This window comes from Podarcis cretensis, assembly GCF_951804945.1.
Source record: "Podarcis cretensis genome assembly, chromosome: 15".
Classification (NCBI taxonomy): domain Eukaryota; kingdom Metazoa; phylum Chordata; class Lepidosauria; order Squamata; family Lacertidae; genus Podarcis; species Podarcis cretensis.
In genome coordinates, this window is record NC_137185.1 from 13,754,581 (window position 1) to 13,781,083 (window position 26,503).

At 47.4% G+C, this 26,503-nt stretch overlaps 1 protein-coding gene and 1 long non-coding RNA gene across 7 annotated transcripts in view; one reads left to right on the plus strand and one right to left on the minus strand.

Annotated features, from left to right (window-relative positions):
* Window positions 1-6,547: 6,547 nt before the first annotated feature.
* The window catches only part of SRRM3 (serine/arginine repetitive matrix 3), a gene marked incomplete at its 5' end in the record, with an annotated part of 54,061 nt that continues 34,105 nt past the window's right edge, over window positions 6,548-26,503 (minus strand). For 2 of the 6 annotated variants that reach the window (XM_079955609.1, XM_079955608.1), the window contains 4 exons: window positions 6,548-7,144; window positions 10,530-10,667; window positions 11,770-11,985; window positions 12,662-13,011. In XM_079955609.1, coding sequence (XP_079811735.1) covers window positions 6,955-7,144; window positions 10,530-10,667; window positions 11,770-11,985; window positions 12,662-13,011 — 894 coding nt within the window. In that variant the 3' untranslated portion in view covers window positions 6,548-6,954. Of the gene's footprint in view, window positions 7,145-8,620; window positions 9,513-10,529; window positions 10,668-11,764; window positions 11,986-12,661; window positions 13,012-26,503 lie in introns of those variants that run through there. The other 4 variants (XR_013833504.1, XM_079955610.1, XM_079955611.1 and 1 more) reach the window with 4 other exon arrangements.
* LOC307204378 lies at window positions 24,525-26,330 on the plus strand. The gene is made up of 2 exons (XR_013833655.1): window positions 24,525-25,622; window positions 26,050-26,330. It is a non-coding gene; the product is annotated as an uncharacterized lncRNA (long non-coding RNA).

Consider the following 26,503-nt stretch of genomic DNA (forward strand, 5'->3'; position numbering starts at 1 on the left):
GAGCAGAGAAGCATTTCCTAAGCAGAGCTCATTCCCCCCCCCCCTCTCACCCAGGCTGGCCGGAGGGAAGTCCACTTTGGCCACATTCATGGCAGAGCAAGGCAAAGTGTGTGACTTCACTTGAGTGACCACGGAGGCAGGGAATACTATAGGCTTGTATTGTTTCATTAGATTTTTAACAATGTATTTCTCATTTTGTATTTCATTGGTGTATAGAGCTTTGGAGAGAGCCAGTGTAGAGTTGTGAGTGCTGGCCTAGGATCTGGGAGAGACCAGCGTTCAAGTCCTCCCCTCCCCGCCGCCCCCAGTTTGTCTTGAAGCTGGCTGGGTGACCACACGCTGCTAATTCACTCTCAGCCCAACCTACCTCACAGGGTTGTCGTGAGGATAAAATGGGACGGAGAAGAAAGGTTTCGAAATGAGTAAATAAATTAAGTGTGGTTGTGGTGGTTAGAAAGTCAACAGCAAGGCCTGAGAGGTCAAGGGTTCAGATCCCCACTCAGCCTTCTCAGCCTAACCTACCTTAGAGGGCTGTTGTGGGGATTAAATGAGGAGCTGGAAAACTATGCCTGCCACCTTGAGCTTCTGGGATAAAAAATGGGGAATCAATCAATCAAACAAACAAACAAACAAACACAAGTAATGCTTGGTGTTTAGTTGTGTTTTTATACTATGTCAAATGAGCGGGATAAATAATAATAATAATAATAATAATAATAATAATAATAATAATAATTTCATTTTCTCTGCTCAAAGGCCTCCCAAGTTGTATGCTAGTTGCATTCATTCTAGTTGCAGTCTACATATTTCTCTCTCTCTTGTATTATATTGCATTTTAAATGTTTGCTAGTTTGTTTCTTTGCAACACACTGTATTTTGAGTGTATGTTTTAATGCTCACGTCTTACTCCCTGCATGCCCTGTTTTAGCAGGTCTGTGACCGTATAATACATAACAATAGTGGTGAAATATTAAGGGGAGGAGGAGGACATAGGCGCTCCTGCAACAGAAAGGACGGCAAGGTCAAAAGCAAGACGCAGTGGCCATGGCTGTGCGTTCCTTCCACCCGTGCTGGTTGCAGGATCCCAGGCTCAGTGCAGAGCCAAAGGCCGGGCTGAGCAGACAGCCGGGCAATAAATATCTCTCTTGTCTCAATTACTGGAGATTGACGGGCCCCATCTGCTGTGCTGCGCGCCCGGATCCCCCAGCTGCAAGGATAATGGAGCATGATGAGAAGGGCTGATTGCGCAGGGGAAAAGGGAGGGCGAAGCATCCAGAAGACTCCCTCCAGATTCCCATTCCTCCTTCCTCCTGGCCGGGCGTCCGACAGGCCAGGGAAAAGCTACCCTCCAGCTCCTCCTGCTGGCCAGATGCTTGTGCTACAATGGGGAAAGGGGAAACGGCAAATGGAGCCCCCTACCTTCCCCCCAAGGGACGCAGGTGGCGCTGTGGGTAAAAGCCTCAGCGCCTAGGGCTTACCGATCGAAAGGTCGGCGGTTCGAATCCCTGCGGCAGGGTGCGCTCCCGTCGTTCGGTCCCAGCGCCTGCCAACCTAGCAGTTCGAAAGCACCCTCGGGTGCAAGTAGATAAATAGGGACCGCTTACTAGCGGGAAGGTAAACGGCGTTTCCGTGTGCGGCTCTGGCTCTGGCTCTGGCTCTGGCTCTGGCCAGAGCAGCGATGTCACGCTGGCCACGTGACCCGGAAGTGTCTCTGGACAGCGCTGGCCCCTGGCCTCTTAAGTGAGATGGGCACACAACCCCAGAGTCTGTCAAGACTGGCCCGTACGGGCAGGGGTACCTTTACCTTTACCTTTACCTTCCCCCCAGGAACGTAAAAATACAATGTTATGGGGTTTTTTTGTGCAGTCTTGATGATGCCCTGTGCCTGTTCCAAGTCTGGGATCCTGTGGTAAGGAACCCGTTCCTTTGTTAAGGTAAGGGAATGGCTTTGGCTGGTTAGGTACCACAATTTACACATCCAATGAAGTTGCTCTGGTCTGTAGAACAAATGGGTGGGCCTTTCACCTCACACCCCTCGCCCAGCTGCCACATAGGATAAAAACCGAGAGCCAGTGTGAGGAAGTGGTGAGAGTGTCAGACTACAACCTGGGATGGGAGAGACCTGGATGACTTTGGGCTGCCTCTCAGCATAACCTACTTTGCAGAGTTGTGGGGATTCCATGAGGAGGGAGAGACCTAGTGCTATTTTTATAGAAGCAGAGGTAGCAGAACTCATCCCAAATGCCTCCCTTGTTCTCTTATAAAGGCAAGGGTGCCCACCTGAGAGGTGCTGGAACTGAGTTCTGGTGGGTTCCAGTTGAAAACAAAACAAAACAAAAGCCCTGGAGAGACCCACATACTCTGCCTTGATCTCCTCAGAGAAAAATATGGGATAAAAATACAATCAATCAATCAATCAATCAACAAACAAACACACACACACACAGAGAGAGAGAGAGAGAGAGAGAGAGAGAGAGAGAGAGAGAGAGAAGAAAAGAGGATTGGACAGATTTCCTGAGGCATAAGGCTCTCAATGGCTGTGTTGTCCTTCAACTGTCGGGAGACAGCGTGCCTCTGAAAACCCGTTGCTGGGAATCACAGGTGAGAAGAGCTGCTATTGCATTCATATCCCGCGGGGGGGGGGCATTTCCAGTTGGCCAACTGGGTGAGAATAGGATGCTGGACTAGGATGCTGATCCTGGCTCTTCTTGTATTCATTACAAATATTAGCTTACATGGTGTTAGGGAGGTTACATAGATAACAGCTCCACCTCATTGTTCTATGACAAAGTGAGACCCCAAATATGTTTGCACATAGAGGTGTCTGCATAATCCGAAATGAATTGGGTCACCCTGAAGAGCTGATAAAGAGAGTAAGTCCATGGCAGAGAGTAGAGGTTTGTGGGCTCCTTTGCCTGCCCAGACCAGGGAAGCAGGATTCGCCTATGTAAGAGGATGAACCTTTTTCCAATCTTGTATTCCAGCATGCGTTTGTGATTTTTATTATCATGTCCTTACGTTGGTTTTTAAATTGCTTTGAGGCTTTTGTAGCGCAACATGGGAATATAATAACCCAAACCGAATCCTAATCTGGCGCAGCTCTCTAGGGATGGGCAAATCTGAGAAAAGGGCAACATCTGGAAAGATGTACAATTGCAAACACATTGACGCAGCTTCAACTCCAGAGCCACGTCTTTTCAGCTCTGGCCTCTCTCCCGCTGAGACGTGGCCCTTGACGGATAACCTTGATGCACTTAAAAAATAAATAAATCTTGCCCACCCTCCAGCTGCACTGACTGACAATGACGCTTTCGGTTTTCAGGCAAGGGATATTCCCAGCCTGCCCTCCCTGGAGTTGCCATTGGGGATTGAACCCATGACCTTTTGCATGCAAAGTCAGATGCTCTCCCACTCAGCTATCCCCCCCGCACCACCATCAAAAATAGGCTCTACTTCAGGAAGATTCCATTACAATATATATATTGTATATTTTATTATCATTGAACCAGCTCACTGAATCTACAGCTCAACTTCACAATTCAGAGAAAGAGAGAAAGAGAGATTAAATTTTTTTTCCTCTAGAGAATGGTTTGTTCTGGTTTGCTAATGGCTGCAGAGACTATGAAAGGATGCTAGGAAGACTGGACATGTTTTTCCCTGATAACGCCGTCTTTCTACACTTGCTGCTGCTTGGAATTGGAAGGGAACCCCAAAAGCATCTCAACACTGCAGTCCTTTGGAGACCTTCCTTTGGAGACTGATGCACCACTAAACCGCCGTTTGCTGGCACTGAGTGATAGATCTGTAGAACTGGAAGGGACCACGAGGGTCATCTGGTCCAACCCCCTGCAATGTAGGAATCTTTTGCCTAATGTGGGGCTCGAACCCACAACCCTGAGAATAAGTCTCTTGCTCTATTGACTGAGCTTCCCCAGCTGTCCATCATCTTTGGAGAGCCCCACAGAACCAGTATTTGCTGTTGCTCAGTCATCTTCGGAGAGCCCAGGCAGCACCCTGGCGGCAACTGTGTTTCAGGTGTGAACTAATAGGAGGAAGATATTTTGGCTCTGCCTGCTGCCAGTGTGAGCTTTCAGCTACTGGTAGGGATGTAAAAAACCAATAACCAACAGCTGGATATAGGTTAGGGATTTCTTCTGCAATACCAGGGTCCAACAGTATAACCTTTGGCTGACTAAATTAGAAGCCTAGCCTTCCCTCCTTCCTTGATCAATGTAGTAGGACCTATTGCCTAGATCTAGACTAGAGTTCCCTCTGGCAGCTCTTGCTCCAAAGACCTCCAAGAGTTCTTGATTGTCACGTCCAATTGCCAGCTGCCTGGGACTGTGGAGCTGAAGGGAGGCATACTGTGGTCTCTGCTGCCAGCATGGGAAGTGAGGGGCATGCACCTCCCAGGAAGAACCTCATGGTCAGGGGGAGGGCATCTTGGCCCCATCTCTCAGCTAGTAAGGAGCAGCTTGCTTTCCTCTTCCCTCCCCATCCCCTTTTCCTTTCATGTTGTTTCCGTTTGGCTGCGAGACCACAGGCAGGGACTCTCTCTGCTTTTAATATATGACGGTGCTTAGAAAACATTAGGTGCTTTATAAGTGTTAAATAAAGATCGTAATAGCTGGATCCACAATCACAACTCAGCAACAGGCAGGTGTCATTTTGCTTCAAAAGCCTCCCAAATCCAAATTTGCCAAGTAAGTCACGGATTGTGGATCTCCATAGTTTAAACGTGTCACTGGAAGAACTGGGTGGATCCAATGTCAGATGTCCCTAAAAAGAATTGTCCTTCATTCCTCTCTTTCTCTTTCCCTCCCTCTCTGCTCCACCTGCAACACGGCCACACAGAGATCCAACGCACTGCTTCTTCTGAATCCAGTTTTTCACATATGGCCAACAAACCACAGAATTCAGGTCTGGAGCTCAATCCAAAGAATCAGGAGGGTGTCTATAGTATCTGAATTTGAATGGTGGGCCTTAAATAATATGTGGATGGCACCTCCGCAGAACCAGGAGGTTTTCTTCCAAAGGTGTTGTGGCTTCTCTGATTTGTTCATGCTACACTAATTGGAGAATGATGTCCAATGGGTGATGCTCCTCCTTACCCAGTGCACTTTCTGCCCTTCTAGCACAGGCCATGTCAGGATTCTAGTCCTTTGTGAGTTTTACATCTTTACATCTGACATCTGATGGAAGGAGATTTGGACATTCAGACTGATTTTTGGAGGTTCCATGGGCTTCCCAAGGGGGATCTGATTCACAACCCACCTGTTTTGTTCCCCTCTCTCTTTCTCTCTCCCTTGGTTTGAGGCAAAGGTCTGATCAGGTGGTGTCCCTGAACTTGCTCTATTTATTTTTTCCCACCTCATATATGCAAGGGAAACTGATCCGGTTGTGCTATCTGGTTCTACAGAAAGGGCGCTAAGTTACGTGACCCTCGCCTGGCTGACCTTTGCTCTCTTGCAGAAAGCAAAATACCCCTTTGTGCTAAGATATGTCAGAGGCCATCCTGCAAAGCCGGGGGCTGGAAGCACCTCGCTCTCTCTGCAAGCTTCCATACAGCCTGGGGCACGTAGATGTATGTTTATCTGAAAGTGCCGCCTTAGACCAGGTCAGGCTGATGGTCTGCCCAGCTTGGCAAACCAGTCCATGCCATTTGAGCCCCATCAGGTGTCCCTGTTGTCTTATCGACTGCTTGTCCATCAAGCCCAGAAGCATCAAAGTTGAACAACAGCTGCTCTCCAGGGTCTCACGCAGAGACGGGGCTTTGCTATCACCTGCCGTGGAACCAGATGGACATGTTGCCAGGCAGGGGTTGATTCTGGGGCCTTCCCTAGGTCGTTGCATCCATCAGGAAGTGCTCTCTCTGTGTGTCTTCATTGGTGGCAAATGCTGTTTGTACCCGCAAACTTCTAAACACCAATCCTGTGCGCTGGGTTCTAGCATTGAGTTGAGGTCATTCCTGGGACACAGAAGTAGTCCTGAATTAGTCAATCCAGTAGTCATCTTTGTAACTTTTTGGAAGTGATCAGCTTCTACCTTCCTTCCTTCCTTCCTTCCTTCCTTCCTTCCTTCCTTCCTTCCTTCCTTCCATCCATCCATCTCCATCCATTTCCTGCATTTTACACAACCCTCCAAACTCCCAAGTAAGATTTCTTTCGGAATTTCTCCCTCTGGAAATTAACAGAGTTGTGCTCCCCTGCCAGCCACCCCTCTCCTTTCTGCCTCCTAAAATAAATTAAACATTAACCTCTCCAGGCTGCTGGAGTCGAAATAAATAAATGCTACAAATAAATTGGGGGGTGGGGTGGGGTGGACAACAACAACCCTCAAACTCCCCTCGAGGAAGAATCTTCTGTGAGCTGTTTGTTCGAGGCTGGGTGCGATCAAAAAGCGAGGACTCCTATGTTCTAGAGCCCAAAGTTCAGTGGTGGGTTTTGGTGTTTGTTCATATGCTCTGTGCGTGATCCTGAACCCTGGAGGCATTATTCCCCGGGAGACCCTCCCTACCCTTTTGTCAGTAGAAACTAGCTTTTTTAAAAAAACAACAACAACAAAGCAAAACGGAGTCCACCATCAGGCCTCTTGTCCATGTGAGCAGCCAGACGATTGGGGTCCTTGCCCACAAAACCTCGATCCTTTTGCAACCCCAAACTTTCAGCGAGTGTCTGGCCTCCTCCGCCACGATGCTGCGTTCTAACAGGTGACTCAGCAGTTCTCTCCCCCACCTACAAGATTTCCTGACTCCCCGGTTAATGGCTGGGCCAGCTCCCAGCTCCTCGCTGGCTGGACGCACCCAGCAACTCCAGAGTCACGAGGAAGGAAGAAGGAGCGGAGGCTGGCGCTGGTTGAGGAATTAAAACTGGGCATGCCTTGGAGGGGTGGGCGGGCGGGGAGGGCAGCTGGGTAGGGCCAGCTCACTCCGGCAACCGGGCAGGCAGTTGGCCCTCAAAACCCAGCACTCTCAGAACTGCTCCGGCTGTTGTAGCTTGGGCTGCGGCTCTGGGTGCGAGTCCGGCTGCGGCTGCTGCTGTAGCTGTCGTAGCTGCGGCTGCGGCTGCGGCTGTAGGAGTAGCTCGTCAGGGAGCTGGAAGAGGACGGGCTGGGCCGGTAGTAGGGGATCGGGCGCTTGCGGGCACTGGAAGAGAAGAAGGACATTTTTAGTGCCTTTAGGCAGAAGCAGAGTGGTCTGAACTGGATTTGATTAGGAAGAGGGCAGTGGCTTCGGCACTGAGGGCCAAGAAACACCTGTTTCCTTTTTTCTTTCAAATACAGAGCTGAGTGAAAACCAAGTTTGCAAGGAAGGATGAAGATAGAATCGTAGAACATTGAACACTGCTGGGATAGCTCAGTTGGTAGAGTGTGAGACTCTTAATCTCGGGGTCGTGGGTTCGAGCCCTGCGTTGGGTGAAAGATTCCTGCATTGTTGGGGGTTGGACTAGATAACCCTCGGATCCCGTCTAATGCTACGGATCTGTGAGTCTAGAAATAGAGTTGGAAGGGGTCCTCATCTGGTCCAACCCAACCTAAATTCTACACTTAAAGGACAGAAGGGCTGTATGCTCAATATCAGGAGCGGGGAAACATGTGGCGCTCCAGATGTGGCTGGACTCCAGCTCAGATCAGCCCTAGCCAGCAAAGCCAATGGTCAAGGATAATAGGCTTTGTAGTCCAGCAACTTCTGGACATGCCTCAACCAATCAGGGATTTCATAATAAATACACTTTCAGAGGAGAGGTTGGGAAGCCTGTGGCCCTCTAGTTGCTTGCTAGATCACAACTCCCATCAGTCCCAGCCAGCAGAGCTGGTGGTCAGGGATGATGGAAGTTGGAGCCCAACAACATCTGGAGGGTCAGAGCCACTGTCAATTTCTTTGTACAAAGCATTTCCCACAAATAAGCAGTACATTATACTGGTTAACTTAATAATCTTGCTTTCCCCCTCTTCTGTCCCTGTCCTGCTTTCCTTTTGTGCTGTGTCTTTCAGATTATCAGCGTACAGGAAGTGACTGTCTTGTTTTCATTGGTTGTATGTTCAAGGAACCTTTTTGACTGAAGACCTGGATCCAAATGTACTAAAAAAAAACCCATAACTAATCTGTTGCAGCTGAAATCTCAGCTTTTGGGCTTGCTCTTTTATTATTATTATTTAAATGAGCTCTGAGGAACACAGTCACTCCCAAACAAAATTCTTCCCAGCAGCCTTGCCTTCTTGCGTAAGTTTGACATTTTCAGTTCAAAGCAGAACATTCACAAATTCTAAATTTTCAGTTCAGTATTGGTTTTCGCTCCGCATAAAGGGAATGCCGTCAATTTGGAATCTTGCAAACATGACCCAAGTTCATGGGTACAAGCTTGGACAACCCAGCCAGATGGTTGGAGTAAAAATAATAAACTTGTTGTTCTGCCCCACCCCAAGCACCTCCCTCCAAACCTGGAGCCCTCAGTGCCAAAGCTGTTGCCTCTCCAGTCGTTAGTCCTGGATTAGCCAGCTAAAACAACCGAGCATGAAAGGGTTAACAGCGCTTGTGTGTTTTTGCTCCAGACGCTGGAGAATTAAAGCTGCAGGAAAACAGAGATTAGGTGTTAGTTGGAGTGCAGCCCACACACCCCATCAAGAGCTACGGTAATTTCTTGCCAAAGTACCAAAACCAACCACCTCCATACCAATGCTCCCCCAGCCAACCATTTCAGACATTGTGTTTCTTGCTGTTTAAGCGACCTAGCTGTGATGGTGGGCCCGTTTATGCTTCCTCTTCCCTCCCTGTCCCTTCTTCCTCTTGTGCCGTGCCTTTTAGGCTGTAAGCCTGTGGGCAGCAACGGCCTCAATTCAAGCGTTTGTGAACTGCTCTGAGAGCCCTTTCTGAGGGGCCGATGATCAGGATTTGGGGAGCTGCAGTCTGTCAAGGAGACCCTCCTATTCCCCTCCCAGAGCGACAATCCTTAGAGTTCCCTGCAAACAGGGAATGACTTACGAAACCCATCTAGGAATTGCAGTTCTGTGAGGGGAACTGGAGTCTTCTTATCAATTCTCTGCACCTTTAGAAAACTACAGCTCCCAGAATGCTTTGGGGGAAGCCATGGCTATCTAAAGCGGTATTGCGGTGTTTAAAATGCATGGTGTGAAGCTGGCCTGAAGCTGTTGTGGAGAAGGGAAGAGAAGAGAAGTATTTAGGGAGGTGCATGATAAATATTTTGGAAGTAATGGGGAGGAATTGGCTTGCTCAGCCATCTCTGAGGTACCTGTCCCCCTTTCAAGAGTCACCGGCCTCACTGACCCACCAAACACACCCACCCAGCCTCCAATTTATTATCTTCCTTGTTAGCGAGACTGACAGAGAGGGAGAGAGACAGACACGACAAGAGAGACGCAGTTTAGTTCCACAAGGCCTCACAGAGTGGCGGATTCAAGGAGATGCACAGCGGGGTCCTGATGGGAGGCAAGGTTACCATGGTAACCCGGCCCTGCAGCTAGAGGCTTCTGCTTGATGTTTCTCCAGGAGGAACCTTGAGACGGGATGGGAAAAGGGAGAAATTTGCATCATTAACGGAGGAGGAGGAATAGGCAGGCGGAGGAAATGGACAGAGAAGCCCAAACACACAGGAGATACGAGGAGCGGCTTACATATATGGCTTCCGCGCCTTAAGAGATTTGGCTGGTGTTCCTCATTGGGGTGAGGAGACATGACCATCAGCCCCTCTGGCAGTGGACTGAGGCAGCTGAGGGCCAATCATTTCGGAAGTGAAACGAGGCCACTCGAAAAACAAGGTGGCGGCTTCTGCATATAATGAAGATGTTCTAGGACAGGCATCCCCAACCTTCGGCCCTCCAGATGTTTTGGACTACACTTCCCATCATCCCTGACCACTGGTCCTGTTAGGTAGGGATCATGGGAGTTGTAGGCCAAAACATCTGGAGGGCTGCAGGTTGGGGATGCCTGTTCTAGGACATGGCTGGGCAGAGTATTGTGTGTGTGTGTGTGTGTGTGTGTGTGAGAGAGAGAGAGAGAGAGAGAGAACACCACACTAAATAAACTAAAAACAACTAAAATGAACAAGGCAGCAGTGGAATTTCTGTAAAATAAAACAACAGTTAAATTCAGTTAAAACTGAAGTCAACAGAACTCAGAGGTTTAGTTTAGATCCTTCAAAATGGCGATAATAATATTTTTTTAAAATCCTGTTCTACACCACAGGTGTAGGCATTACCTGTAGAAACAGAACAATGACTAAACCTTAAACAGTAAGTCTGCAACATGTGCATTTAACTTGTGTGCATTCAGCTTCACAAGCATTTAAATGTAAAAGGGTGCAGAAAGGGGCTGAGGTTCCGGGGAAAATGATTTTGGCAATCCCACCCACCCTTGCACCCAGTGGGTTTTGCTTATACCAGCAATCACGCTGTAGCATTCTGTACTAGCTGCAGCTTTTGGATCGAGTGCCTGGGCAGCTCCACAAAGAGCACATTGCGCCAATCCAATATCGAGCGCACCAATGCGTGAACTCCTGTGGCCAAGTTTTTACCTGGTGATTCTTCTGGGCTCCATGAAGCTTGGGGAGTCACGCCTTCTCTTTCGGATGGGGGAGTAGCTCCGGGAGCGACGCCGGGCACGCGTGGGTTCTGTGTCACTGTGGCGGGCGCGCGGCTCATTGTCCTTCTCTCTGGATGAAAACAACAACCACAGCAGCCCCGTGGCCTCATTTCCACACACATTGTGAGAGTCTCTGAAGCGCAACTGGGAATCTGGGTCTTGGGAACTACAGTTGGCTGTGCAAACCAGCTGCAGCGCCCCCTTCAGGTATCAGAAGACAATGACGGCTTGTGACACCGGCCCCTGGGATTGAAAGGCAGCAACCCCCCATCTTGCAAACACTGAGGGACATAGGAATCTGCCTTATATGGAATCAAACCATTAGTCCATCTAGCTCAACCTTCATAGGCTGTCCAGGGTTGTGGGACAAGGGGGTGGGATCAAGACACTTTGTGCTGATTGGACCAATCAGGGTGAAAGGAGGTGAGTCAGTCACTGGGGACGGGCTCCTAGGGTCACTCTGTGTCAGGGAATGGCTGGGTGGCAAAGAGCGGTGGGAGGCACCAGCCCAAGAACCCCCCAGGGATGACACAGAGAAAGAAGACTTAGACCCAGGTCAGTGGCAGTGTGTCAAGGAGCTGTCAGGCAAGCACAGGTCATCCACAGGGCAGGAGGAATATGAGGCACAAAATGCAATTAGCTTTTATTCACAGAAAGTAACATCACAGCAGAATCACTGTGGCTTGACTCATTCAGCTTGGGACGGTGCTGAAACTGACCACAGGCCCTGCCCTTCCCCTCTAGCCTGTCACTCTGGATCCCTCCCAAGCAGACAAAGGCTGCAAAAATGGGTGGGCTCCTCCTCTGGGCCTGTCTGGCCCAGTGCTCAGCAACGTGCAGGACTCTCCTCGATCAATCGGGGTGTCAGAGCGGGAGGAGAGCCAGCAGTACTGGGACTTCTCTGGTGCTGTGTAGCAGGGGAATCTCTGACCCCTCTCTATCCGAGTCTGCACTCCCACTGCAACTCTCAGCCTCCAGCCCTGTCCTGGAAGGGCCTCTTTCTTTTGACCCCCTCCCTTGATCACTCAACCCCCCTGCTTCTAGCACCTCCCACCTTGTCCCTTACCTGGGCTGCTTTCCAGTGTCCCACCACCACGATCCGGGTTCTAAGTCACCGTCTTCTGTGCTACCGCTGCCCCCAGTGTAAGAACCGGGGATTACAAGCACCTTACCTGCTGCTTGTTATTTTTTTCTGGGATCCAGACCGGGTCCTGCTGCGTGCAGATCTCTTCTCCCGGGATCGGGACCGAGATTTCGACGGGGACCGGCTGGAGCTCCAGGAGCTGCTCCGAGACAGGCTCTTCCTTCGCTCTGACTTATGCCTGGAGTGTTTGGCTGGGGCTGGAGAGCAACTGCCCAGCCTACCACGGTGGTGCCTCTCCTTTGCTCTGAAACATGCAGTGGGCGGAGATTAGCAGGTCCAATCAGAGCGCAGAGGGGGAAGCAACAGAGGGGGGTATTTGGTGTGGGTGTCAGGTTCAGACAATGGTTAATTCGGGGGGGGGGGATTTGATTTCACCCTGCCAATAAAGGCCCGTATAGTTAAAGCTATGATTTTCCAAGTAGTGATGTATGGAAGTGAGAGCTGGACCATAAAGAAGGCTGATTGCCGAAGAATTGATGCTTTTGAATTATGGTGCTGGAGGAGACTCTTGAGAGTCCCATGGACGGCAAGAAGATCAAACCTCTCCATTCTGAAGGAAATCAGCCCTGAGTGCTTACTGGAAGGACAGATCCTGAAGCTGAGGCTCCAATACTTTGGCCACCTCATGAGAAGAGAAGACTCCCTGGAAAAGACCCTGATGTTGGGAAAGATGGAGGGCACAAGGAGAAGGGGACGACAGAGGACGAGATGGTTGGACAGTGTTCTCGAAGCTACCAGCATGAGTTTAACCAAACTGCGGGAGGCAGTGGAAGACAGGAGTGCCTGGCGTGCTCTGGTCCATGGGGTCACGAAGGGTCAGACACGACTAAACGACTAAACAGCAGCAGGTTGTTTTTCTGCGCATTGGAGGGTATGGTATATGGGCCACTCACAAGCATGCACCCCATTCTGGTTCTTACGTTTTCAGGTGCACCCCATGGTTCTTTTCTGTCCCGGCCACGGTGTGGTAAGGGTGTGAGCAGGTGGACCCCTCTGAGTCACTGCTGTAGCCTGTGTGGCTGACAGATCGCGGGGACTCCTTGGCGGCTGAGAGCTTGGCCCTGCCACGCCCTTTGTGCTTGTGGGTCGACGTGGACCTCGCATGGCGCCTGTGGAAGCGCTTATCTCCTCCCGAGCATCTCCCCGGAGGTGAGGCGGACCGGCGTGAGGCCTTGACGCCATATTTGCTGCACCAGCCTTCCTTGGAGTGGGGCGACGGGGCTTCAGACTTGACGTGGGCCCTCGTGGAAGGAGACGTGGAATCCAGCCTCTAGCAGAATGAAAGACGCGGAGGGACGGGGAGAGATACAGAGAGAGGGAGGGTGGGGCGAAAAGAGAGAAAGAAGGAAAGGAGAGGGTTTTTTAAAAAAACAAAGAGAGACCCCCTCACCAGCAGGAAAAAGCTGCAATTTCACAACAGCGATGCACAATGATTTGAATAAAGGCAGGCTACACAGATACTACTCTGCACCTCTCTCCCCTGTTCAACCTCTCGACCTTAAACGATGCAGCTCATGCAAAATCTCTGGCATGCAAAAACAGGAAATAAACCAAAATGAAAAAATGAAACAGGGAAGGGGAGGCGGAGAGTTTCAAACGGGGCGGGAGGGAGAGGGTCACCTTGGAAAAATGAAAAGTATATAATATGTGCATGTGTGTGTGCATGTGTGTGTTCTTTTAAAATAAAAGAAAGAAGACCCCAAATTATATTTTGTTGAAAAAAACAAAGAGAGAGAAAGAGAGAAAGAAAAGGGAGGGTGCTCATATCGGTGGAAGAGGGGGTACATTATGGGATGGTGGGGGGAAAGGATAAGAAGCCAAGGATCGGGTGGGGTGGGGTTTGGATAGAAATGGATTTCTTTGTGGGGAGCTTGATCAAGGCATGTAGAAGAAAAGAGAGAGCTATGTGTAGGTGATGGGGATTGGAACAGGGGCTGGGTTGGGGATGGAGAAAATAAAATCTTAAACCAAAAGAAAACTCCACAAATGTCATCAGTACTGAAAAAAAAAAGGATATTAAAAAAAAGTTTCTGAACTCTTCCTGGGTTTTGAAAATTTGTGCAGAGTCTCCACCAGCGTTCTATTCTCTTTCCTTTTTTATTTTATGTTATTTATTTATTTTTGTTAAATTTCCACTTTTTTTTTTTTAAGTCCGTCCTGGTTAACGTCCACTTACCAAGAAAGTGGTATTTCCTCCTTTAGTAGGTAAGGTATGAAGAGAAGGGAAAAGTTGGGCAATATAAGTGAATCATTAGATTGACAAAAAATGCAAGAGAGATCGAGAGAGAGAGAGAGGAAGAGAGAAAGAAAGAAAGAACGAGAGAGAGAGAGATAGAAAGGAGAGGAATAAAAAACCAAACCACCCTGGTCTCCTAAGCTCTTGCAACACACAGCCATGAGGTGGACCCTGTGTGCAGTCCCCTCTTTTGTTTTTAGAACAAACGGAATGCCATTTGGATTTCCCTAAAATTAGTGGAAATGACAGGGTGGGTTTTCTTTTAAGACGGACATGCTCTCAAGGCTGCGGGAGCCTGATGACGTACATAGGTTTGCTAGGCCATTGGCGTTTAGCTTGCCGCTCTTGGGACTAGTGTTTTCCCACCAGTACTGGGATCTCAAAAGCAGCCATCTTTGCCCAGGCGCCAACCACAACCCTTAGTCCTCTGATTGTGGCCTGTTTCTGCCCCTTACCCCAGAGATTCTAATCTGGTTCCATCCTCATCCTGAGTATGCTGTCCTGAACCTGCTTCTAACTGATCAGATTCTTCTAGGTCAGTGTTGAGGCCCTCCCAATGGTGTTAGACTACAACACCCATTGTCCATGGCTACTGTTGGGCATGGGAGTCCAACAGATTCCCTCCCCACCTCTCCTCATTTAGTTCTGTCCAGGACCTGTCTGCTCCATTTCTCTCAAACCCACACAAAGGCACAGAAATTAAATTTAGTATAGTGGGAAGATTGTAGGGGGGTTCGAGTCATGTCCTTCCTGTGGACTTTCCCCAAAAGTCCATGATGGGAATTGTTCCCATATTTGGTGATACGCAGGAAATTGCCCTATGCCCAGCCAGGCTGTGATGGGTCCTTGTACTTCAATATTGTCAAGCTGGCTGTTCTCCAAGCTCTCTGGGGAAGAGGCATCTTTTTCCTCACCTGTGACTTAAACCTGTTGCTCACTGGAGATGCTGCCAGGGACTGGACTCGCACCTTCTTCTCCAGGCCCTGGACTACTGAGCTATGCCTTCCTGCACACAGTTGTGTAGGACAGCCCCATAAGGGAATCATTCAACATGGAATTGTTATTATACAGAAGGAGGCTGAAACAATTCTGTCGGCGGAGGCAGAACACTGATGGATTGGTAGATTTAGGGCCGACCATGTGACAGACATAGATCGGCTTTATAACCTTTGCAACTTCTCTCCACGTCCCCAGAATCCAGCCTGTGGGCCAAACATAGCCCACCAGATGTTCAAATTTGGACTGCAGGCTGTTTCCCTCAAACCATGCCCACCTGCCCCACACCTATGCCATGTCATGTGTGGGGCAGGTGGAGATACAGCTGAGAGTGAAAACCAGGAGTTTTAAAGGGTGCTGTGAGAGCTAGTTCCCCACGGGAACCCAGCTCCTCCACTGTACTACAACTCCCAGGATTCCTTGAGAAGGCCAAATGACTGCCCCAGTTCAAATCTCCCTTGGAGAGATGCCCATCTGCAAAGCAGGTGAACATTTGGGCAACAGGCGGCTTTGAAAAGGCAACAGAGGGTGTATCTGTTGTGCAACCTCTGGGCTGAGTGAGAGCTGGGGACTTTAGCTGAGCCTTCTCCATCTTCTGGTACCCTCCTGATGTGGCTGATGGGAGGAAGAGTCCAACAACATCTGGAGGGCCACTGATCCATTGCTTCGCTTCCCTCCTTCTACCCTCCAAATATTCTACTCGCTTCATCCTTGACCATTGCCAGCTGAGGCTGATAGTAGCCCAGAACATCTGGAGGGCTCCTGATTGCAGAAGGCTGCCTTAGACACAGAGAAAAGGAAGCAACCAAAGACACCCAAAATCAGCAGCTGGGCTGGCATCTTAAACGTCCCACATCAAAAAAACTATGGGGATCAAATGTAGTGGAAAAAAATGTTTCCCCCCACTCCCTCCAAAAAGGGTAATAGGTGTTTGAGTAAGACAGGCTTCCTAGCCTGTAAAACATTTACTTCTCTTAGCTGAGTGGGTACATGGGTGCATGTGCCTAATAATGGCCAGTCCCTTCATACTCTGGCCTGATCTATTTGCCTGAAGAAGAAGAAACTCTGAAAACTCTGGGTCTGCTAGTTCTCACGAAACCCTATTTTAGAAAAAGGAAGTGTGCTGAGAGGAAGTGGGGTCTGCAACAAAATGTTGCAGTGCGGGGTGTGCTCCTGTTCAGTGTTCAACCCATCCACCCAGCCCTGCCTCCTTTCAGAACACTATTCCATTCTACTCCCGTGCCTATCAATCTTTGGCATCTCTGGCACATGGTCATTCATTCTGTAGCTACTGAGCATGCTGGGTCTTCATTGGATTGGGGGTTTTTTGGAGGGGGCATTTGCTTCCTTAGGTCTCCCTGACCAGTAAATGTTTATCTACTTTTGCAGAACTTTCCCAACTACTCTAATTCCACCCCACCAAAAAACCAAAACAAAACCCCACCCTGTTCTATGGCATTCAAGGTCAGTACAGTGGTACCTCGGGTTAAGTACTTAATTTGTTCCGGAGGTCCGTTCTTAACCTGAAACTGTTCTTAACCTGAAGCACCACTTTAGCTAATGGGGCTTCCTGCTGCCGCTGTGCCACCACTGCACGATTTCTGTTCTCATCCTGAAGCAAAGTTCTTAACCCGAGGTACTATTTCTGGGTTAGCGGAGTCTGTAACCTGAAGCGTATGTAACCCGAGGTACCACTGTATTAAAATAGAATGAAAAAGAGGAAGGGTTCCTTCCTACCCAGGTTTGGGCTTGTTCCAAGCTTTCAGGGCTAGCACAGGAGAGGGTTAGGTCTTAGGCCTCTCCCCTATGCTGACATTTAAGCCAACCCCCTTTTTTCTGGTTCACTACTCTCAGTTCATTCCGCTCTTGCTTTCAGTAAGAAAGAATGACTCAGAAGGGAGCTGGCAATACGAATGTGAGAAAAGCCTCCTGGATCAGGCCAGTGGCCCATCCAGCCCAGCATCCTGTTCTCACAGTGGCCAACCAGATGCCCCAAAGGGAAACTTGTATTCAGGGTTCAAAACATTCTGTCAAATTTTGTGTGTGCAGTTTCCTTTTCTTTCAGGGGGTGGTAGTGTGGGATGGGGGGCAGCCCTCTCTTTCTCCCCTTTCCTATTTGATCAAAATAAATACTACCAAACACCCTCCAACTTATCGCAGGTGAAAACAGCAGGGCCAGCCTCAGATTTTGTAAAACCCCACCCCTGGTTCTCACAAAGAGCATCACTTCCTGAGATTCTCTCCAACACTAAAGACTTCCCCCCTGCCTGGTACACAATTTTAGACCTGTGTGCCTCTTGACATTCTGTATTCACCGAATTTTCAAGTTGGAAGGGACTCTTGAGGGTCACCTAGTCCAAAACCCTGCAATGCAGGAATCTCAACTAGATATTTCATGACAGATGGCCATCCAACCTCAGCTTAAACACCTCCAAGGAAGGAGAGTCCACCACCTTCCAAGGGAGCTCATTCCACTGTCAAACAGCTCTTACAAGTTCTCCCTGCTGTTTAGTCAGAATCTCCTTTCCTGTCATCTGAAGCCCTTGGTTCAAGTCCTACCCTCTGGAGCAGCTCTGCCTTCCATGTGACAGCCCTGCAGGTATTTGAAGACAGCTATCATATCACCTCTCAGTCTTCTCTTCTCCAAGCCAAACATACCCAACTCCCTCAACCGTTCCTCAAAATGCTTGGTTTCCAGACCCTTGATCGTCTTGGTCACTCTCTTCTGCCCACCTTCCAGCTTATCAATATTAGGGTTGCCATAGGTCTGGAAATTCCCAAACATAGCCGGAAATAGGCCATTGGAAACTTTGGCTCAACAACTTTGGCCAAAAAATGCTCAACAACCTTTCTGTCTGGATTTTCACTTTTTGAAATATGCCAACTCTAATCAATATTCTTCTTAAATTGTGGTGTCCAGAACTGGACACAGTTATCCAGGTAGGGTCTGACAAAGGCAGAATAGTGTGGTGCTATTCTATGCTTCTGTTGACCTGGCCTAAAAAGGTAAAGGTAAAGGGACCCCTGACCATTAGGTCCAGTCGTGGCTGACTCTGGGGTTGCGGCGCTCATCTCACTTTATTGGCTGAGGGAGCCGGCCAGGAATAGCATTAAATTTTTTTTGCTGCTACACCACACTGTTGATTCTGCTTCTGGGCAGAGAAACTGAGGGGATGCTGATGAATTTCTCCAGGGGGAAGAGAAATTATCCAACTATTTCTTGGGTATTGAGGGTCACCATTAGCAGGAACACAACTCCCCTCCCATCAAAGCTTTTGTCGCTCCAAGCGATGACAGCAGCAACTGCATGGATAGCCTAGCAATCATCTTGCATCCTCCACAATGCCCCAGAGACCTGACATAGTTCTGGTGTGTGTGTGTGTGTGTGTGTGTGTGTGTGTGTGTGTGTGTTTGAGAGAGAGAGAGAGAGAGAGAAATGGTGACTACCACTTACATGCACACAAAAATGGTGGGGAATATTTGGAGAAAACTCTGCAAGTGACCTTCTTTGTCTAAGCAGGTGTGAAAAATAAAAATCTCTCAGGGGAAAAAAAGTATTGTCAGCTCTGGTCCCTTTCCTTTCTTTTTGAAAAGATGTCACCATATTTAACCTCACGGTGGGTCTGGTTATACACACAGTTGCTATTCATTTGTCAACATTTAAGACAGGAAGTCATAGCTGGGTAAAGGCAGAAAGGTTCGAAGTGGACCTCTCCAGCTGCTGTATACTCAGTGTTCCACTTCCAGGTGTACAATTACCTACATATACCCTAGAATTAAGATGCCTCCCCTCCTTCATTGGCAGAATTAACTTCTAGAGACCTGGAAAAGAGACCTTGAGCTCTGACCCAGGGCAGCTTTGATGCATGTGTGTACATAACTATTTTTTGAAGGCATCTCCCCCTACATAGACTGCAAGAAAATGCCAAACCATGGCACTGATTTACCTTAGATGGGAGACAGAAAACCAGAACTGACCCTGGTAAACAGGGATAACTGGAATATATGGGGCCAGAGCATTAGAAGAAGGGTGGATCGGGGTTCCCTCAGGCACCTTGGGCAGGATATGGAAACATCCCCTGTTAAAACTGAAACGGACTTTCCCTGCCCATGTGTCCAGAAAATATTATCCCCTTGCAAGAAATGGTTGCTGATTTTCTGCAGCTTTCTTGAGGTGTACAGAGGGGAAGCAACATCTCTGAAATTTTCAGGAGGGAGTTGGTGCTTTCCTTAGAAAGTACAGCTAGTGGGAAGCAGTGGGGAGAGCCTCAGGCTACTTCCTGCCAGTGGCACTTCCCAGAATGCCTTGGGTATCCCATGAAGGCAGTCATGAAGTGTGGCAGTCGAGGAGCTATGGAGAGAGCTTTGCGCTGCCATGTGTGTTTTAGTGCTTAAAAATAAAAAGCAAGGGGAAACATGGGAAACTGTTGGCCAGCTTGTTAGCAAGGGGCCCCCTCCTGAAAATGCCAGAGAAATGCCTTCATTTTCACCCACGCAACAAATGGTCAAGAATATTGTTTTGGTATTTTCTGCCATCAACCCAGGAAAGTCCAGACCACTTGAATTCTGTATACACTGGAACAAAACCATTTCAGATCTTGAGATTTGCCTTCGAAAAGCATGAATCACACAGAGCAACACATTGAAGGCTTGTCTTTTGCCTTGTGGGTGGCCACGAGGCCAATTGCAAGGGCTTTGGGTCAACCGCAAGGGATTTGAGGCTGCTGCTGGTCAGTGGCAGAGCCTCTGGGTCTCTGCCCAGATGCAATCAGTGGCCAGTCTTGCCCGTTCAAAGCATGCCCAGCTAAATCTGAAGAGAGTTAGTAATCCTTCTAGATACACATATACCTACCAGCGAGAGACCCTATGGAGGCTTCAGCATGAATAAGAAAACAAAAGGAAATCAGTATTTCGGTCTAAAATGTTAACATTCCCCACCTTCACCATAGCACCTAGCAGAGTTACCACCACAGCTTTAGGGAGCAGCACCCATCATTATAGCCCCTTCAAGTGGAGGTAATTATTGGATTTTTGGGTGGGGGGAGATGGTGAGAAAAAAGGGGTCTGATTCACACCAGGGAGAATGGAAGGACAACCAGAACCGGGGTCTTCTACACAAAAGGCAATGTGCTTGAATCCTGGTGTTACCATTAACCCCAGTGTTCTTTACCAAGGGAAGAGTTGACTGATGGATTTGGCTCATGTTCCAGGCCTAACTGGTCTGTCTCGGTCAAGCAGTGATGCCCAAACTGATCAAGGAGGTGATGGACACATCGCCCACCTCTGAACTATGATGAGATTACCTGCACACCCACCCAGAGTCCATCACCTGACACTCCCCAGGTTCTTTTACAAACAGGCTTGATTTCAAATCATTTCCATGCTTCCATTTGAGACCTTGCAGATCAGGGGTTCCCAGAGTGAATGGTAATGCCCCCAGGGGGCAGTGGGTTTACTGGTGGGGGGAGGCGCTAAGAGGCAAGGGGGCGTGAGGGGGGCATGGAGGTATACCTAAAGGACTACCAGGCTTTGAAAAGTCAAGTTCATCAGATTTGCTAAATTAATTAAACTAGGTAGTTTTAACTGAATTTTGAATCAATGGTGCAATTACTTGTTGAAGTTGGTGAAGAGATTTGCCAGAATTGGAGCCCCCCCAGTCAATGTCTCTCTTGAGTAACTCTGGGTTGCAATGTCTCTCCTGAGTAACTCTGGGTTGGAGGACATAATCACAGCCTGGGGCCTGACCCAATTAATTTGGTTTACCAGGTCAATTACCTCAAGAGACAGGGACAGGGGACCATTCAGGTAAAGGATTTCATTTTATCCCATTTCATCCTAATAGACACATCTGGATAATGCCTCTTGTTTTGCCTCTTTAATGCTGGTTGTTGACCCTAAAGATTTGATTTGGAATCAGTGGTGACCTTTTTTTGCACGTTTTCTGACATGGACAGAAGACTCCATATGGTACATTTTGTGGGAAATCTTAAATGAATGACTACAGTTCCAGAGCTACAATTCCCAGAGTTCCATGCAAAGTGGGACTGGTTGTGAACCTGTAGCTCTGTGAGGGAAATCGGCGCCTCATAATAACTCTCGGCACCTTTAACACACTCCAGCTCCCAGAATTCCTTGGGGGAAAGCCACAATTGTTCAAATTGGAATCATAATGCTTTAGGGCACATAAAACTGCTAGCACATTTGCAAAGCTAAGCAGGGTCCAGTATGGTTTCAAATTGGATGAGGGAGCTATGTGTTGAGACCCCTGCATTGCAGGGGGTTAGACTAGATGACCCTTGGGGTCCCTTCCAAATCTATGGTTCTAAGTCTAAATGCATGGGATGAATGTGGTCTGGAAGCATTGTGCGGCTTATAAGTCTTACGGAAGCTGCAGAGCCTCTGGGAACTTTTAGGGTTGCACCAATACTAGGAACAGATTTCTGAAATCCATTGTACAAAGTCCAGTGTTGGGCAGTGAGTTGCGGGATACACTCACATGTCAGTTTATTCCATTTTCCTGCTGTTTTCCTAACTGTTAAATTACGCATTATGTCTGAGCTTCTACACAACATTTTATTCCACATGACCTAAAAACACTTTCTGGAATATAGCCAGTTTGCAAATAACACAGTCCCAGTGGTGGAAGGTCACTGGAATTAGGCAGAGTCCAGGTGGCCCTTCTGAGGATAGGGGGAGCTTCATTATTTCTTTCGATGTCTTTTGCGTTACACGCTACCAGTTTCCTCACTTTGCAGAGGTAAGGAAAGGGGGCTGCCTGATCTTCTTCTAATAAGTCCTCATAAGTTCTTCCTGCTCTTTGTGGAATCTCCACAGTAGCCACAAATCTCAAAACTCAGTGACTCCCACTTCCCAGATTATGTACAGTACAATCATATCTTATGTGGGTGTTCGGATGCATGGATTCCACATATATGCAAAACTGCTTCTGAAAGAGCATCCAGTGGCTTCCACAGCTGGTGTACTCAGAGGGCCTTGCAAAGAGCTTGTAAGATCTCTGTCTTGCATGCATTTAACTTTCAACTAAAGACCTCCAACTTCATATGGTTGAAATCACGCAAGTTAGACGTCTGTAAGATGTGATCATACTGTACTGCAAACCAACACCACCCCCTGCCTTAGATAGTATATATTCAATGTCATTTTAAACATCTTTTCACTTCCGTCGAAATCCCCTTGGATGTTGTTGCCTATAGTTAAAGGCTCCATGTATATACAGTCGTACCTTGGAAGTCGAATGCTTTGCGAGATGAACGGTTTGGCTCTTAAATGCTGCGAACCCGGAAGTGATTGTTCTGGTTTGTGAATGTTCTTTGGAACCTGAATGTCCGTTGCAGCTTCCAATTGGCTGCAGGAGCAATTGGAAGCCGCGCCTTGGTTCCCGAACGTTTTAGAAGTCAAACAGACTTCTGGAACAGCTTCCGTTCAGCTTCCGAGGTATGACTCTATAGAGAGAGAGGATTTTGCTGCCAAAATTCAGTGACCACTGGAACTGGAACTTTCTTTTTAACACCATCTACAAAACTCATAACCACCCATGTGATCAAGGCAGAGGAAGGATAATTCCAATTGTATGGAGAGTCTCCCTCAGCTTTAGTGATTTTACTTTGGCAATAACAATTAAATGGCTTGCATAGTAAGCCGTCTTAATAATAATAATAATAATAATAATATCACAAAAAGGAAATCAAATCAGCTGGATATGACTGTACCATTTATGGAAACAAACACAAGATCGAAGAGCAGAAAAAACACACAGAAATGCATTCTAACAACAGAACGAGGATTATTATTTTTTAAAGAAATTAAATAAATTTCCATGGGGGGGGGGGAAGGATAAGAGAAGCATGACTTTGTAGCTAATTGTAAGAAAATAAATAAAAATTTTACAGAGCCACCAAAAATAGACAAGCGTTAGGAGATAGACAGAGAGAGAGAGGAAGAGAGAGAGAGGAAGAAAGAGAGAGAGAAGATAGAAAAAAATCACATTTAATCAAACTACGGTGCTTTTCAACAGGCTGATCTGTAGAAGTGAACGTGCGGAGGGAGAGAAATACCTACCTTCGGAGTGGTGAGGAATGCAATAATAAAAAAAGAAATGGTAATCTCCACATTTGGAGGGCAGAATGGGGAAAAAGACAACGACTCTTTAGTAACGTGCTTCAGACCCCTTTTGCTAATCAACTTTTGCTTTGCTTTGACCACACTTTGGATTTCAGGCCCCATTCACACCATAAATTTAAAGCACTATGGTACCAATTCAAAGACTTATGGTTTCCCCCAAAGCATTCTGGGAGCTGCTGAGAGTTGCTGGGAGGCCCCTATTCCCCTCGCAGAGTGTACTATGGTACCATTTTAAACAGCCATGGCTCCCCGCAAGGAATTCTGGGAGCCGTAGTTTGTTAAGGGCTGTTTGGGAGCCCCTCCATTCACCTCACAGAGCTACTGTTTCCAGAGAAGTCAAACAATCAATCCCTCTTCACAGGGAACTCTGGGAATTGTAGCCCTGTGAGGGGAACAGGGGTCTCCTAAAAATGCCCATCACCTTTAACCAATACCTACAGTTCCCAGAATCCTTTGGGGGAAGCCACAACCATTCTGAGTGGTGTAATAGTTGCTTTAAATCTATGGTGCAAACGTGGCCTTGGTCAGTTCAGGCAGCCATCATTCTTCATTTTTGTTTAAATTAAAAAAAAAATATGCATATGGATAACCAGTAGTTGTCTAAATAGCGGCAGCCATCGGAAAATAAAACGATTTAAAAAGTTTCTCTGTAACATTTAAATATTTTTGAAAGGAAAAAAAAAGTCCCAAAGATCATGCAAGAAAGGAAGCGGATGAAGGCAGAAAATGTCAAGTTGGGGGTGGGGTGGGGATGGGAATCTGTTTGTATTGGGTTAAGCTAGAAGGGGCCCCTTTGAAAGAGGGAGAAATTGTAAAGTGTGTACATGAGAGGGCGAGGAGGAGGAGGAAAGAGAAGCTGAGAAACAGAGAGAGAGAAATAGAGAGAAAGAGAAATAGATATAGAGTACCACCAAGGAAGCCCACCGGCATGAAAATATGGCATGAAAATTGAAACCACCTTTTTAAAAGGGAAGTCAACTTCATTTGAGTTTGATTCTACTCAGGGATAACTCAAAATATTTTGAAGCAGAGAAGCAAATGCTGCCCACCCGTTGCCAGACCCTGTGAGCATCACCTAAGGCCCTTCTGCAAGTACCTCCTACATGGGAAGTCTGGAGGGTGGCAACACGAAAAAAAGGCCTTTTTGGTGGTGGCTCCCCTGTTTGCGCAATACTGTCCTCAGGGAGGCTCTCCTGGTGCCATCATTGGCCTCATCAAGTGGGTGGGATGTTTTAATCCTGCCTTTTAAAAATAGTATTGTCTTTTAGATATGCCTTCATTGTGTGATAAGTCACTCTGCATGACTTTTGTAAAAACAAACAAACAACCCAACTAATAAAGTTAATTTATTGATATTATTATTATTATATACAATAATTAAATATCAATAAGAAGAAGTCAAAGTCAAGGTATCTAGTGTACTCAAGGCCAGCAGAGTTATTTTGGGAGCTGCGACAGAATATCCCACTAGCATCCCTCCTGATTACCTGGCAGTAAAATAGAAGAAGAAAACAGTGAACAACTGGCAATTTGCTGCCTTTTCATGACACCGAATCTGCTGCCTGAGGTGCCTGCCTCACTCTGCTCAATGGTAGAGCCGGCCTTGATACTATTTCTTTTCCCCCTGCATCCTAGCCTGCAGAATTTATTTCCTATGGGCCCGGGGAATGGGATGTATGAGGAGGTAAAAACCCTGCTTGAAACCATGGAGACTTGCTGCCAATCCCCATTGATAATACTGAGCTATGTGGACCAATGGTCTGGTTCAATATGAGGCAGCTTCCTGTGTTCCTAGGAGACAGAGGTGCCAGCTTGCGATTGGAGGAGCCATCATCACATGTGCAATATCCCGACGTCATGAGTGTGACATCAGAACGTTGTGAGGAGCCGAATGCGGCTCCTCCTCTTCCTCTCTTGGCACTGCCACCGGTTGGAAGCTACTTCGACCCTCCTTCCTTCTGCGGCTGGAGGAGGACTATGATCAGTTCCACTCTTCAGTTCCATGTTTTTAGGGCATGGGGGGCAGCCCCACCCCAAAAATATAGGGGGATCCAAAAGGGCTTGGCCCCTAGGAGCCAGCGCCCCTGCTAGGAGAAGTTCTGTTTTCTGACACAAGAGGAAAACCCTTGTTTTACATCAGGGATGGGGAACCGGCGGTCCTCTGGAAGTCGCTGGACTCTAAACATGAACCTTAACCTGGCTCCCATCAACTCTGGCCACTGGGGTTGATGGGAATTGTAGTCTAGATACATCTACCACCCCATCGTATATGTTGCTAACCACCTGGGCTTTTCTAAGAGTACTGAGATTAAAAAATAATGATAATTTAAGACTTCGGATGGATTAATTGGGGGCAACAAATACTCCTTTTTAATCTAAATAGTTGGTTGACTAAAATGTGGTGGCTGATACAAGTAAATAATAATTATGATAACCAGGGTTTTCCCCCCCAGTTCTGGCACCTCTCAGGTGGGCACCATTATAAGAGAACAAGGGAGGCGTTCATGGTGAGTTCCGACACCTCTTTTTCTAGAAAAAATAGCACAGATGATATTGATTCTAGTATCAAACTGGCCTGATAAATTTCTCATTTTCTTTACAGGCATAGCACCAGATTCGTTTGGGGGTTTTATTTGAGCCACCTCAAACCCACCACTTTCTGTAGGAGAGGGAAATGGAGCTTTCTGCTTTGCCTCAGATAATATTTAAAAAAGGAAAAGGAAACTACACAGTTATCTTCCCTTTTAAATGTGAAATTTAACAGACAACAGAGTTCAATGGTTGTAAAGAACTAAAGAAGACGTCTGTGCATTTCTTAATTGGCCGGGAGGGTTCCACACTTACACACACAAAGAAACGAAACGGAAGGGGAAAATTGTAATAATAATAATAATAATAATGATAATAATAGAAGAAATAATATTTATTTTCTAGATCCACATGACAACAATGGAAGAAAAAGAAAAAGAGAAAGATATAGTTTGCATTTCTGTACATTACAAAAAGGGAAGAAAACAAGAAAGAAAATGCAGGAATCCGAAAGGCACACCCCAGTCGCCCTCCCGCCCAGTCCCCTGATTTCTGCCAAGCAAGAAATTGAACTTTTATATTACCACATTTCGAACGGGAGGCTAAAGAAAAACACAGATTGGGATTAAAAATGAAAAATAAAATAAAAGTTGCACAGGACAGCAGGAGCCGCAATTGACAACCAAGGGAAACGTGTGTTGACTTGAGTATTATCAGGGAATTTGGAGAAAAGCTGGCTCTATTATTCATTTCCCGAAGCATTAAAATACATTCTGCTTTGTTTCCCACACTTCTGAGACATGAAGCGCACTGTATGACTAGTTTTAGAGGGTGTGAGAGAAAACAACCCCTGTTCACA